The following is a 13,596-nucleotide window of genomic DNA, read 5'->3' as shown; positions in this document are numbered from 1 at the left end:
AACGGCACCCACCAAACGACGCTACCACACTAGCAACTGTCCCTAACTAGCACCTCGACCATAACATCCCGACAATTCAATAGACAGAGCCCTGCTCCCACGCCTGACTACCCAACTCGGTCGGCGGCTCCCACACCAAACGACAAGCTCAACAGATGGGGTCCTGGGACATTAGAACAAAGCCACAACCACAAAGCGCAAAAAGGTGAAGGGAAGCCCCACCGAACAACAGAAGGGTCGGATAAAAGGGCAAACAATAACGAAGAATGGTGCGCCCTGCATGGAGTGCCGCTGGTTGTAACATAGAGCATAGGGATTCTCCAAAACGATGCCTTCAAGAAGGAAGTGACAAAGGAACCATCATCGCTCGTTCGAGAAGTCGAACAGGGTTTTCACCTGGAGAGATCCCAGGGGGAAGTGTCGCCACAACCCCTCCAGGGAGGTTATAACGCCTATGGGCATCACTATTGTCAGCAATGGCAAGGTGCCTACCAGGGCTTTTACCCATAATTCCCCCTACCATGGCACAACCCAATGAACCTGAAGGCTCAACGGGTTGATCAGACCAATCACGTGCAAGAGAGCAACTAGCAGCACACAGCACAAGAGCACGCTGGCCCGAGCGATGCATCCACCAACAAGAGACCACCGGGGGCGAAGCCTGAGCCCGCAACAACACACACCAAAGCGTTAGGGTTGCAACGAAATCGCTGTCAACAACGGCCAACCATGGCACCGGGCAGCAGCAGCCCGACCTAAGGTGGATGAGGAAGAGTACCAAGCCACCACAGCCGTCCGGAGAGCAGACAAGGAGCCGCATAGAGGAGAAGCCGCCCGTAGCCCCCTAGTAGTGCCCGCACGTAGCCGACCCAAGGCCCGCCACCACCGGGCCTAATCCCGGTGAAGAAGATCGCACCGGCAACGGATCTGAGCGGATCCCAGCCACAAATGGCCAGATCCACCCCTCAAAAAGGGAGATCCGGTGAGGAACACCGTGGATCCACTAGCACTCGACGATGCACAGTGGGGAGAAGGTGGAGGAAAGCAAGGGGAGGAGGGGTGGAGGGTAGGACGGCCACCGCTTGGTGCCACCGTCGCCATCACAGCCGTCGCTGACCGGCGATGGCAGCAGCGGCCGAGCCAAGGCTGGTGGAGGAGGAAGTTGAGTGAGGAGACGTGTCGCTCTCGAGTCGCCTCCGAGGAGACGACGTGAGGGAAGCCCTCAGAAGCTTGTGCCTAGGAGATTAAGCTCAGCATATAGTTATCAGTAAAATCAGGGCCTTGTGTCTCCATGATGCTGTCTGTTGCCCCATAAGAGATGATCAGGTTTCGGACGCTAGATCTCTTGACCGATGCATTCAGTCCAAGCACATTCCAACACAAGATATTATAGTTGCACTGCGACATAGCTGTTGAGCAAAGCGACTTTTCTACCTTTGATTCGCTGACGCACTGGGGGCGTGCTGGTATGGCTGCCGCCTATGGGAGCCGTCCTAAGCACCGATACAGGATTGACACCCCGTTGGCAACGCCAAGGAGGTGAGAGGCAGATACACAGCTTAGTAGGAGAATTACATTTGCATCGATTACTGGAACACGGACTAGAGGGTGGTAAAGGAGAATTCGACTTCATCTGGGCGCTAACGATACATGGCAAATAGCTTGTCATGGCGAAACAGTGGCTGACGGCCTGGACTTCGTCTGGAGCGCCTGTTTCAAAAGCATAAATTTGCACTAAACAACACAATAACTCCGATGTACCAAACACTCTATTATTCTAAAAGAGTTCCTAAACAGCGACCGAGGATTAATCTACTGGATCCCAGCAATCGAGGTTCGTCGAGTTCTGCCAGCCAAAATTATCATCAGCTGCCATGCTGCTTGGGCTCCATAACATAGCATCGTCAGCTGGAACAGCTACTGCAGAATCTGAGGTTCTGCTGCTGTTGGTAGTCATTGCTGCTGCTGCACTGGAGGTAGGAGTTCCCGTGTAGTCAAGATACTTGGCGTTCTGAGACCCTGAGCTGATCATGCTCTCTTGGCTCTCACTCCGCTCCCAACCAGAATTACTTGCTGGTATTAAGCTTTTATTTGCAGTAAATGGCATCTCATTAACCACTTCCTCCAGTTGATCCCACTGCTGGTATGCCTGGATGGCCAATTGCTTCACTTGGAACTGCATTTGAGATCAACGCAGAACGAAATATTAAGAAATAAGGTCCGTCAGTCCCGAATCCTGATAACCCATAAACAAAAAATTGTGCTGGTTTTGTTACCATTTGATGTGGATGCAATTCGTGAAAAGAACATGTCTGGTCTCCAAATCTTGCTGACAAGACCTCTCCTATAGGGTTGAAGGTAATATCGCACCCTTCAGTATTGAAAACGTAGCATTTCCCCCTCAGGTCACACGTTTTTGCATGATTCAGTGTTGTACTCCATTGCTTATCTGACATACCAAGGAGCTAAAGTACAAATTGCAAGATTAAAAACTGTGACATGCAATATGCATAATTTATAATTAGAAATTAGTTTGTACATGTACTGAAATATTATGTATGCATGCATGCTTACAGCTTTGAGCTTATCAGGATCTATGGTGTTAAGCTTTAACAAGTCCTGGACGTTCTTGATCCCCTCGGACTCTAACCTCTTGTCAATCGGTCCATCTTTTCCAATGTTCTTGAGCCTCCATACATTGTCTGTGAGGAACGGAGGGTAATGCTTCTTGTACACTAGGAAAATACAAGATTAGATCACAATTTGTCTTCTCCTGCAGTTCTATTCGTTCAATTTATATGTTGTGTTATGCTACAGACACTACAAGATTAAAGAACTTTCCTGACAGTTCTTGTTTACAAGTGGCCGACGGTTTGTAATATTTTGATGAAGTACTAAATACTATGGGGAATGAGTTGGTTGGTAATTAATTATGTTGATTCTCTAAAGAAATTGTCTGCCATTCCAGAGAAATACTAAAGAGTTCTAAAACTACCAGCTAGTCATAAATAATTGTCACCAAAACTTGAAATTCTTGTAGTAAGATCAAAAGTCGACTATGATATGAGAAACAACATGGCAGTTGTACTTAAAATTATCAAAAACTTCTATCTAATGCACACATATTTAGGGTAGGATCAAACTTACATTCGCCTCGATGGTCTTTCACCGTGAAGCTCTCGCTCACTGCCTCTTGGATCCTCGGCCCAACATAGCTGGTTGGCATGATGCGCACACCAACTCGAAACCTCCGGCTCCGTATCCAGCTCGAATTGTCGGTGAAAGAAACATCGTCAATCACGGCCACACCATGATTGCTCATTGCAACATTGAGGCTACCCACCAGCAATGGCCTCCTCCCTTCTCTAGCCTTCACGATTGCAGCATTAAACTGATCAACCGTCCACGCCTCCCCATCTTCGCAACAGAAATCACCATCCAGGACTAGTACTTCCAGTCTTATTGAAGAGCCCAGATGAGTGTTTGTTGGTGTGTTGGATATTGTGTCTACGAGCTGGATTTCGATTGCATTATTTGCAAGGTCGACCAGGTTGTTGTTGGTGTATACGGGTAGCCTGAGCCGCTTGGTAAAGATAAGCTTCAGCGGAGGTGAGATCTGCACTTCTTGGATGCGTAGAGGAAGAGATCTGATGAAGAATAGTTGGTTTTGTCACATTAGTAGCGCATGGGAGTACTACACAGAAGTCGTGATACATTACATAATATAATGTGCAGAAGATATGTTATCTTGAATCTGAAGTTATTTTGTTATGTAATCATAGTTTGCAGTTCTTTCATATATTAGAAAGAATGAAATAAAAAAGATCTGTACCTGTATGGTATTAAGGGGTCTTGCTGAGAAAAGATGTTCTGAATCTCCTCACGCACCTAAAATTAACATGAAATAGGATGGTTTAAACTATATATGTACTGCACTTCCAAACTTGTGGTGATGATGAAATAAATAAGAATTAATACACACATAAATATCAGTTGCTTCTGTAAGACTAGAAAGCTTTCAATGATTAGGCAGAACAATTAAACTAAATATTTTTTGGAAAATAAATGGTTAAGCTACAAGCTATGAACGTGACAATTAATCTGTAGACCATTTTACTGAAAGTTATTTCCTCTACTGGTCTCAAGAATTTAATTTGATGCCATCATTTCATGATTTAAAAGTCACTGAAAGAATTAAGGCTTAAATGCAACTGCTTCGTGATATTACGTACCACCCGACGAATAACTGGTTCCAGATTGCGGACGACTTGCTGAATAGTTTCTTCTGCCAAAACTCTTCTAACGACGCTGTAACCCCAAAACAACCAAACGAGGAAGTTAAACAGCTGTTAACTGAAACACAAACTTACAGGAATTGATGCGAGCGGCATACAGGCCATTATGGAATTTTGTGTACATGTTCCAAATTAAGCAGACCAAATCTCGCGGAATGAATGAATTACTAGGGTTTCAGTTAATGGCAAATTAATTTATAGTTTCGGGAGATCAGTATTATTATATATCTTGTCTATACATAGAGGATACATAAACACCGGAACAATTGTTTCTATCTTGACACAAGCGGAAGATATGAATGCAGAGAGAGAGAGAGAGAGAGAGAGAGAGAGAGAGAGAGATGCATATATGCGCTCATCGAGAAGAAAGTAAGAAACCGGAATAACTGCAAGAAATAATTAACTCAACCAAAGCATGAAATCCATTAGTAAATGGGAACTGAAGAGAACTAACGCGCTAAAAGATAGTGCCGGCCGGATCCGCCTGGGGCCACGCCGGTGCTGAGGATGACCATCGTCTCCGCCCCCCTCCTCGTCGTCGTCGCCCCGAGGCCTTCGCGCTGCCATCAGCTGCTTCGACAGTCGAGACGAGGGAAGAAGAGTTTATGAATTAGAATCATATCAAAGGAGCAAGACTCTGCAGTCTAATTATCTCGCGCGCATACAGGAAGATTATTGAAAGAGGAGAGATCTAGGAAGATTATTGCGTTAATAGTAACACGCAGACTGTACCTGCAGCAGCTTAATTGCTTACTAGTGATTCAGACACTAACTACGATGGCATATATGCTCGAAAGCAACGGTGTCGGAGAGAATATATATAGAGATCTCGAGGCCTAGCTAGCTTCTTTTGCGTGTCTGGCTAGTGAGGGAATTGCTGTAAATCTTCCGGCCCATAAAAAGAAATTGCAGCGACACGTCAGGGGAACGTTCGCGGCAGGCTCCATGAAGGCGGCTGGAAGCTCGTGTCACGCTGTGCGTAAGTTCATGGCAATGGCGCCATTGCATGGTTTGATTGGTTTGGGCGCCATCGTTTGCATGCAACACTGGCCGGCGGCCGGCTGGCCCCTACGTATGTACGCGGTGAGCTGCAGGCCGGATCAGTGCAACGTTTAGTCAAAAAGGTCTCAGCTCTACGTACGTGCGCGGTGTGTTCATCGGAATATATAGTCGATCGATTACACGTGTGCGTGTCACTGCAGGGTGGAGCCGGCCGGCAGGTCTCGGCTACCTATGTAGGTTACAGTGCAGGTGCAGCTTCCCGGTCATGGGACGACAGAGCTGCTGGTAGCGATCGATCTCGAGTCAGTCATGCTGCGTACGCGTTCTTACTTGACCAGACCACGACTGAATCACAGCTAGTCTTGCTCACTTTTGCATAGAAACTGTCTTGCTTGGGCACATCACTCACTCGCCGACTCGCCGTCCCTACAATAACGTCGTTCCTGCTGCAGGCATGTCTCGCTAGGAAGGCGCCTGTCAAGTACCACGACCTTGCATGCCTCGATCCTTGCTTACTCGGTCGCATTGGATGGTTGCTTGCATACATAGATTATAACTAGAACCTAGCTTCCTCAAATGTTCTATACACCTTCTCAATCGGTCTCTTTTTGACAGCTTCGTCCGTGACTACTTCGCCAAAGCTAATAAGTTATTGTACATGCTCTGTTTTACTAGTAATTACTGAGCATATCACTTCGGAACACGGGCGTCCCAATTTAGAAACTTTTACCGCTTGTATATATACTACCTCCGTTCGTCAATGTTTGGCGCGACAGCGTGCAACCAAAGCTTCCCGAATTTGGTCATTGACTTAAAGAACTATATGGGTCGACCATATGTACGTACATAGTACGTTAGATTTGTCTAAAAAATATTTTCATAATTAGAAACTTCAAAACTTTTCATTATTATTTTTGTATAAAAGGTAGGTCAAAGTCGCATATTAAAAACCACAACAATATTCAAAACATCATACATTTATGAATAGAGAGAGTATTTAAATATTGATAACGTCCTAATATGAGTAATAGACATTATAGTAGTTGTGTCATAAAAAGTAATTTCATGTCATTATATTTTGTTTATAAATTTTACTAATATATTGTTAGAAAAGTAATAATCAAAATTGCATCTCGGAGATCACATGAAAACACATTTCATATATCTGTGAACAGAGTAATAATCACTTTTATATAAAATTTACCCAGTCCCATAAACATCTTCCGTCGTTCATTCTTCCTTTTGTAAATAAAGATGAAATAAGAAATGACTAGCGGAGACCACCTGTTCACGAACGCGTCGTAGAAGCCGAAGGGCCGGCTAATGTGAACAGAAAAGCTGTGCTTTCAGAGATGTTACCTGGCCACATAAAACCTGATTCCTGTTTTTTTTTTCCCGAAGAATATTTCCATGGTTTCTTTGTGCCATATGATTGTCACACACAAAGCTACTCGTAAAAACAATACTATCCAGTGTCTTGTTTGGTAAATCAGTCAAGTTTAACAACTTTATTTTCTTCGATGTAATAACTAGGTAATTATTTATTTGATCATAGAAATATCCGTTTAATTCAAACGTGGTTCAGAAAAAAATCTTAACATGTTTATGAAACATATAAAAATTATATCATTATATATGAAACTATTTTTCAAGATAAACCTATATATTACTTAGATAATCGTATCATTTTCAATACTGACACTCAAATGCATGAAAGGTAATCTGTGATCAAAGTTTAGACTCGTTGACTACACATCATCCAAATTAAAACAGCAGTATTTGCGACGAGAGCGAATTTGTTGATTAATGACTTGATATATTACGTGTTTCCGTACGTTTTGATGGGTAGTACAGCATTGTCCTTCGAACGAGTATATATGAATCTCCAGAAGTATTAAGTAAACTCGATGAAGAGGACCGGTTGCTGTCAATATGGGTATGGCCGTCACAATGCGACTTGGTTACCAGTAGGACTGGTCGTCCGGTTTTTGTGGTTTTTTTAAGTACGATAGTATTTGTTCGGTTAATATAGTGTTTCTTTAATGTATAGTCCGGTTTCGGTTAATACCAATTTATTTGATATGATTTCGGTTAATGCCATATTTACCAAATTTAACGTAAACTCATGTTAGCCTAACTTTTATTTACTGCCCGTAGTAAGAAAAGGTGACCTTAACCAAACACGAGAGATATTGTTTGGTACTAAATAGAAGAAGTCTTAATCAATTAGAATTTTTTTTTTTTTTTTTTTTGCCTTTTTCATGGAGACAAGTAACTCAACATAACTATATAAGATGATTAAAGTGTCTTCCAATAGCACACAATAACTCTTTGACCAAGTGGTTAAGGTGTGTATCCACTAACTTAGTTTACCCACCAGGGTTCAAATCTCCTAAGGTCATATATTTTTTCTTCATTTCAGTTAAATCGGTTTATTTGGTTAATGGTCGGTTTTTACCGAAAAACCAAACCTACAAAACCACATAATTCTAAAAACTAAACCAACACCGAAAAACGATCAAACCGAGTTGGCCGGTCCAATTAGACTTGTTCAGTTTTTCGGGACGGTGCTAGAAATACACCATCTTAGTTACCAGCTAGAATGTCTAGGAGTGCCCACCGGAGAGGGACAGGTAACCGCTTAACACCTTGCCAGTTTTTTTCTTTTTTGCGAATTGACGACCTTGCCTACTAATTAATAATACAAAACTAATAACTATCGCTCCCGTTCAATGAACGGCATTTTACTGTGTTACTATCTAAGTGCCGGTCTGTTGTAACGAAAATATAAATATTGAACGTTATAATATCAAGCACAAACTCAAAATATAGATATATAGATATGCATGGAAGCACCGTCAAACGAATACATCGAAAGCGATATCGTAATTTGATTTTAGATGAGATTAAAAAAGAAGAAGGAGATTATTCGCTAATTTTTCTCCTAATTTCTCTATTTATTTTTATTAGTAAGACCAGTACCATATCCGTAGCCGGTAACGATGCGATGAGACTGCAAATGATAGTGGATATCAAAAGTGGGTAAATTATTTAAATTTTAAGGATTTTTATTAGATAGATAAGAGTAGAGTAAGAAATGATGCGAAAGCCACCAACTCATATTTTACATCACTACTAGGAAAAGACATATCAGTGCCGGTTGAAAAACGGCTTCAATGCTAGTTTTTCAACCGACACTCTTTACTCGGCACTAATAGCCAGCTCGGATGTCGCTCTGGCCGTCGCACCTGTCGCCGCTCCACCACCGCCACTGTCGCCACCGTCACCACCGCTGCTCCCCCGCCGCCACTGCCACCGCTGCTCCACCGCTGCTACTGCCACCGCCGCCGCATACACCGAGCTTAAACACACCACATACACCGAGCTCAGACCCACCACATACACCGAGCTCCACATAAAAATTGCATTCCAAAAATCAAAACAAAACCAAGCCAATCGAGTTCCCATGGCAAGTGTAGCAAACGCCAATTGTGCTGCCCGCACACATCGACACCGGCGTCACCACGCTCCGCCGGCTCTATTCCATCGCTCTGTCCAACGCCAGCACCGTCGACGACCCGGCTCGGGTGTCAACCTCGTCCACCTCGGACTAGCCTCTTGCTCCTCACCACTATTGGTTTGTGGATCTCCAACCCTAGCGAGATCCATCGTCTGATCCGTTAGATCCCGCCGTGGACCTCGCGAAGGGCGGAGTTGTGCTGGTGGGGGTGAAGGGAATCGAGGACGTCCTAAGAGGGGGGTGAATTAGGACACTTAAAACTACTAGCTCCAAAACTTTCACAAGATAAGCCTATCTCAATTTCTATCTAAATGTGCTCTAAGCTTATCTAGTGTGTCTACTCTACCGCTTAAGAGAATTGCAAGGTAAATTGCAAGTAAGTAAATACAGAAACGTAAATGAGGTAGAGAGACAAACTTGGTACAAGGGATTTTTAAACTCGGTATGAGGGATTTTTATCCCGTGGTATCAGTGGCACACAAGCCACCTGTTGGAACAAGAGTTTGTTTTGTCCCAGAAATTACGGTGAGAGTTTCTTCTAAGGAAGAGACTCAATCTTGGAGACGAAGTGTGAGAGAAAGGAACACCACAAATGTATTGAGTAAAAATATAGACTGGGCTACGGGATTATCACAGGAAGACTTTGTGATTATGCTCCTCCGTGTTGTGTTGAGCGGGCTCCTTCTGACCTCTCCCTTTCGGGTGACCACGACCCCCTATTTATAAGGTAGTACGTAGCTTAGTGTACAAGTTATCACGATGTACAAATATCTAGGGCCTGACTGAATTGCTGGTCCTTATCCTAGATAATTATCTTTTACCCTACATAGAAGATAAATATCTACCGTGATAACTATTGTGGTGCCTGCCCCCTGAGGGGTGAGCCAGTTGACAATTGCGACCCGGCGCTGCCCTGCCGGGGGTGTCAGGACGACTGGGTGTCAGGATAAGCCCCACTTGCACCGGCATTAATTGCCCGTCACCTCATGTCAGGTTGGCTGGAGGGGGTGTCTTTTCTTCCCTGATATTATCTCTGAAGGCCGGCTAAGTCTTTAGGCTTCGGAAGGCCGCATGAGCACCGGAGTGGTGGCCCGAAAGGGTCGTAGCCTCCAGGGATAAGGCCTCCTGCTGAGTTTGAAGTCCAAAGGCTCTGGAGGGACTTTTTGTAGCTTCGGATCTTCAGAAGGCCACGTAGGTGCCAGCGAGGTGGCCCAAGGGGTTCGCAGCCTCTAGGGATAAGGCCTTCTGCTGAGTTCGGAGGCCGAAGGCTCTGCAGGGACATTTGATAGCGATTGTCAGCCATTATCCTCGGGTTGGTCTATTTTCCCCCAACAGTACCCCCTCATTCTCTAGCTTCGACATTTGGAGGGGTGAGAGGATGTAGAGGAAAACCAACTTCAGCCTGGGTTTGTAACAAGAATGCCCGAAGGCCATTCCCCGTCCATGAGGAGTTTTTCAAGCGGGAACTGCGATTGTTGATGGTGAAGCTCAAGGCTGACGGTGCATTGGTGATGGCGGCACACCCTAGGGTTATGCTGAGGTCAAAGGTGTAGCCGACGTCGAAGTTGGGGTCGAAGACCGAAGACGTATTAGCAGAGGAGGTACGTCTGGAGCCTATTGGAGTTGGAGTATGCGGTATCGAAACCCAAGGCCGGAGTGGCGTCGGTGGAGGTGATGCGCACTGGGGTTCGTGCTGAGGCCGATTTAGATTTTTTGGACTTTTTTGGTGATGAGTCTTCTCTCCATTGAGTTTGTAAGAGTGGGGGATTACGTGTGGGATCAGGGAATCCCCACGTTCGCCAGTTTGAGGACGGTAGGATGGGATGTGTCACTAGCATATTTCTTACTTGATAATGCGTGGGTTCGTTTAGGGTGTTGTGCCCATGCCCCTGGCATGTGTCGAAGGAGTCTAAGTCATTAACATGACGGGACGTTTGCGCAAGAAAATGAGGCGTTGTCGTGGGATGTTGCCATATGTCGGTGGAACAACCAGGATATGGCCACGGGCCCCCAGAGATTAATGAGGGATGCCATGGAGCGATGTCGCATTGGTTCCGCTCCTCTTCCTAGGCATACGTGGCTGCTTGGACCGGGTATAAAGCTGGGGTCATTCGGCTGGATTTATCACCGCCTCACAAGCGAGCACTAAACTTGACTTTGAATATGGCATCGTCTTCCTCCCCATCCTCTTCGGAAACATCGATGAGGATATCGACTAGGATATCCTGTGGAGGGAGAGTGATGAGGAGGAATGGGCTTCAGCGGCAAGGGCCGGGAAGAAGCGAGAGGAGGCCCCAACAGTGGCTCCTTTGGTTTCTTCTTCGTCTTCTGACAGCTCGAGGGCCAGCTACTACATCAACTTCTGTGGCGGCAAGCCGCGGATGAGGTGCATACACCGCTTCATGCGCGGCCCCTGTCGGGATCCGTAGGAGGCGAAGATGGCCTTCGGGGGTACTTCGTGGACATCCCTGTTTTGCCGTTCGACTATGGCCCTACCACGGGCCATAGTTGTCTTTTGCCACCTTGTACTCTTTCTCCCCCTGGTTTGCTCTCTCGGGGTTTGTCTCCTCTGTAGCGGCCTTTGTGTTGTTTGCTTCTTTGTACGTGTCCTCCGGATGCATGGTTTGTTTAATAATATAATTTGGACCTTTGGGGCGATTATATCTTTTCTTGGGCCGAAGTGTAAGGGGATCCTTCAAGCAGGGGATCGCATGTCTGTGTGCCTTCGTGCCTTCGAGCCACGCTTCCTCGTCCCCTTCGTAGGCGATGGCTAGTTTTTCAGATGATCGAGGTACCAAGCCTTCGCATAGATCATCACTGGTTTCATTACTTTCGGGGGAGAGGTGCCCTTGGTAATCGGGTGGTGGTAGATACGTAGGGTAACTAAGGAGGGTCGGGTGAAGCAGTGGTGCCCTCGTTGTTCCCGGTTATCACGTACTCCTCGAGCTCGGCGCTGGTAGGTCCTTCTTCCAAATTTGTTCCAGATTTTTGATCCGGCAAAGTCCATTTGGAACCTTTGGAGACAACCCAGAGGTGGTCCTCGACCCTTCGGGTTCTTAGCCCCTGCCTGGCTTTGGAGGCAATTTGTTTAAAGCCTGGTGACAGCGTGTCGAAAGCGAAGCAGAAGGCCAGACGGGAGAGGTGGTCCTCGACCCCCTCGGCCCTTAGCTGTTGCCTGGCTTCAAAGGTAATCCGCCCGAAGCCTAGCGGCGGCATGTCAGAGGCGAAGTCAAAGGCTAGGCGGGAGAGGTGGTCCTCGACCTCCTCGGCCCTTAGCCGCTGCCTGACTCTAGAGGTAATCCGCCCGAAGCCTGGTGATGGCGTGTTGGAGGAGAAGCCGATGGCCAGATGGGAGAGGTGGTCCTCGACCCCCTCGGCCCTTAGCCACTGCCTGGATCCTGAGGTAATCCGTCCAGAGCTTGGCGATGGCGTGTCAGAGGCGAAGCCGAAGGCCAGATGGGAGAGGTGGTCCTCGACCCCCTCGGCCATTAGTTGTTGCCCAGGTCTGGAGGTAATCCGCACGGAGCCTGGCGACGGCATGTCGCAGGTGAAGCCGAAGGCTAGGAGGGAGAGGTGGTCCTCGACCCTCTCGGCCCTTAGCCGCTACCCGGCTCCAGAGGTAATTCTCCCGAAACCTGGCGACAGCATGTCGGAGGCGAAGCCGAAGGCTAGTGGGAGAGGTGATCCTTAACCCCTTCAGCCCTTAGCCGCTGCCCGACTCCTGCAATAACCATTTGGGGATACCATACTATTTTCCGTGCCACGTAGAGTAGGCTTTTACTTAATGTTAGCATGATCTTCATAAACGATGTATGAATCATGTCTTTAGATGAGATTGCAGGGATGTGACTTTACATGTTACCATACGTGTTTGAGTGATGCGAGCCATACCTCTTCCTGCGGGGAGGGGGATTTATACCCCTTTGGTCTGTTGGCTGTGCCTGTCAGGGGCTAGTGGGCTTCGCACACCTCTAGTACGGAGGTGCTTACTTTCAAGATGCCGGGAGATTTTGTCCGATAGGTTTTTTAAAACCTCTTCATCTAGCGGAGCTTTTTGGAAGACATTCCCACTTGCGGGTGTTTTCAGAAATCTCTTCGTCTTACGGAGATTTTGTAAGACTCTCCGTCTTGCGGAGGTTTTGGGAGTCTCTCCGATTTGGCGGAGGTTTTGCAAGACTATCCGCTGTTGACGGAGATTTTTGTAAGACGCTCCGCCTTGCGAAGGTTTTCGGAAGTCTCTCCATTTTTGCCGGAGGCTTTGTAAGTTTCTCCATTTTTGCCGGAGCTTTCGTAGGGCTCTCCGTTTATGTTGGAGGTTTTGTAGGACACTCCGTTTTTGCCGGAGGTTTTGTAAGTTTCTCCGTTTTTGCTGGAGGTTTTGCAGGACTCTCCGTTTTCATCGGAGGTTTTGTAGGACTCTCCGTTTTTGCCAAAGGTTTTGGAGGACTCTCCATTTTTGTCGGACATTTTGTAAGCTTCTCCATTTTTGCCGGAGGTTTTGTAGGACTCTCCGTTTTTGCCGGAGGTTTTGTAGGACTCTCCGTTTTTGCCGGAGGTTTTGTATCCCCTTCAGCATGTATTATCGCTAATGGCTCTACACACTATCGGAGCTATGCAATACCTTCCAGAAAACCTAGGTAGTCTTGCCTTCCAGGTGACCTAGGCATGCTACGCCCGTGGTGTGTAGGCTTGTCGTGCTCCCGAGGAAACGCCCCGGGTGCACCGTAACACTATCCACCAAGGGTGTGCCCTGGCGCGTGGCATTTATATGACCGAAGC

The 13,596-nt window shown here is 46.5% G+C and overlaps 1 protein-coding gene across 1 annotated transcript; it reads right to left on the bottom strand.

Moving 5' to 3' along the window:
- Nucleotides 1-1,606: 1,606 nt before the first annotated feature.
- LOC133899148 (protein SAR DEFICIENT 1-like) lies at nucleotides 1,607-5,156 on the bottom strand. The gene is made up of 8 exons (XM_062340104.1): nucleotides 5,028-5,156; nucleotides 4,750-4,865; nucleotides 4,233-4,308; nucleotides 3,833-3,888; nucleotides 3,148-3,647; nucleotides 2,575-2,735; nucleotides 2,277-2,465; nucleotides 1,607-2,176 (listed from the first exon to the last, which is right to left on the bottom strand). The coding sequence occupies exons 2-8, from the start codon at nucleotides 4,860-4,862 to the stop codon at nucleotides 1,808-1,810; spliced, it is 1,464 nt and encodes a 487-aa protein (XP_062196088.1). The 5' UTR covers nucleotides 4,863-4,865; nucleotides 5,028-5,156; the 3' UTR covers nucleotides 1,607-1,807.
- Nucleotides 5,157-13,596: the final 8,440 nt, after the last annotated feature.

This window comes from Phragmites australis, chromosome 18 (genome assembly GCF_958298935.1).
Source record: "Phragmites australis chromosome 18, lpPhrAust1.1, whole genome shotgun sequence".
Lineage (NCBI taxonomy): Eukaryota > Viridiplantae > Streptophyta > Magnoliopsida > Poales > Poaceae > Phragmites > Phragmites australis.
Note: the sequence above shows the minus strand (reverse complement) of the source record. Positions and strands in the feature narration are given on the sequence as shown.

What these genes read in the sequence shown, in the direction of transcription:
- LOC133899148 (XM_062340104.1), bottom strand. Translation starts at nt 4,862, where the DNA reads ATGGCAGCGCGAAGGCCTCGGGGCGACGACGACGAGGAGGGGGGCGGA. An exon ending in CCGGCACTATCTTTTAGCGC is followed by an intron (nt 4,309 to 4,749) that starts GTTAGTTCTCTT and finishes TTGGGGTTACAG; the next exon opens with CGTCGTTAGAAGAGTTTTGG. An exon ending in GAAAGACCATCGAGGCGAAT is followed by an intron (nt 2,736 to 3,147) that starts GTAAGTTTGATC and finishes GTATTTTCCTAG; the next exon opens with TGTACAAGAAGCATTACCCT.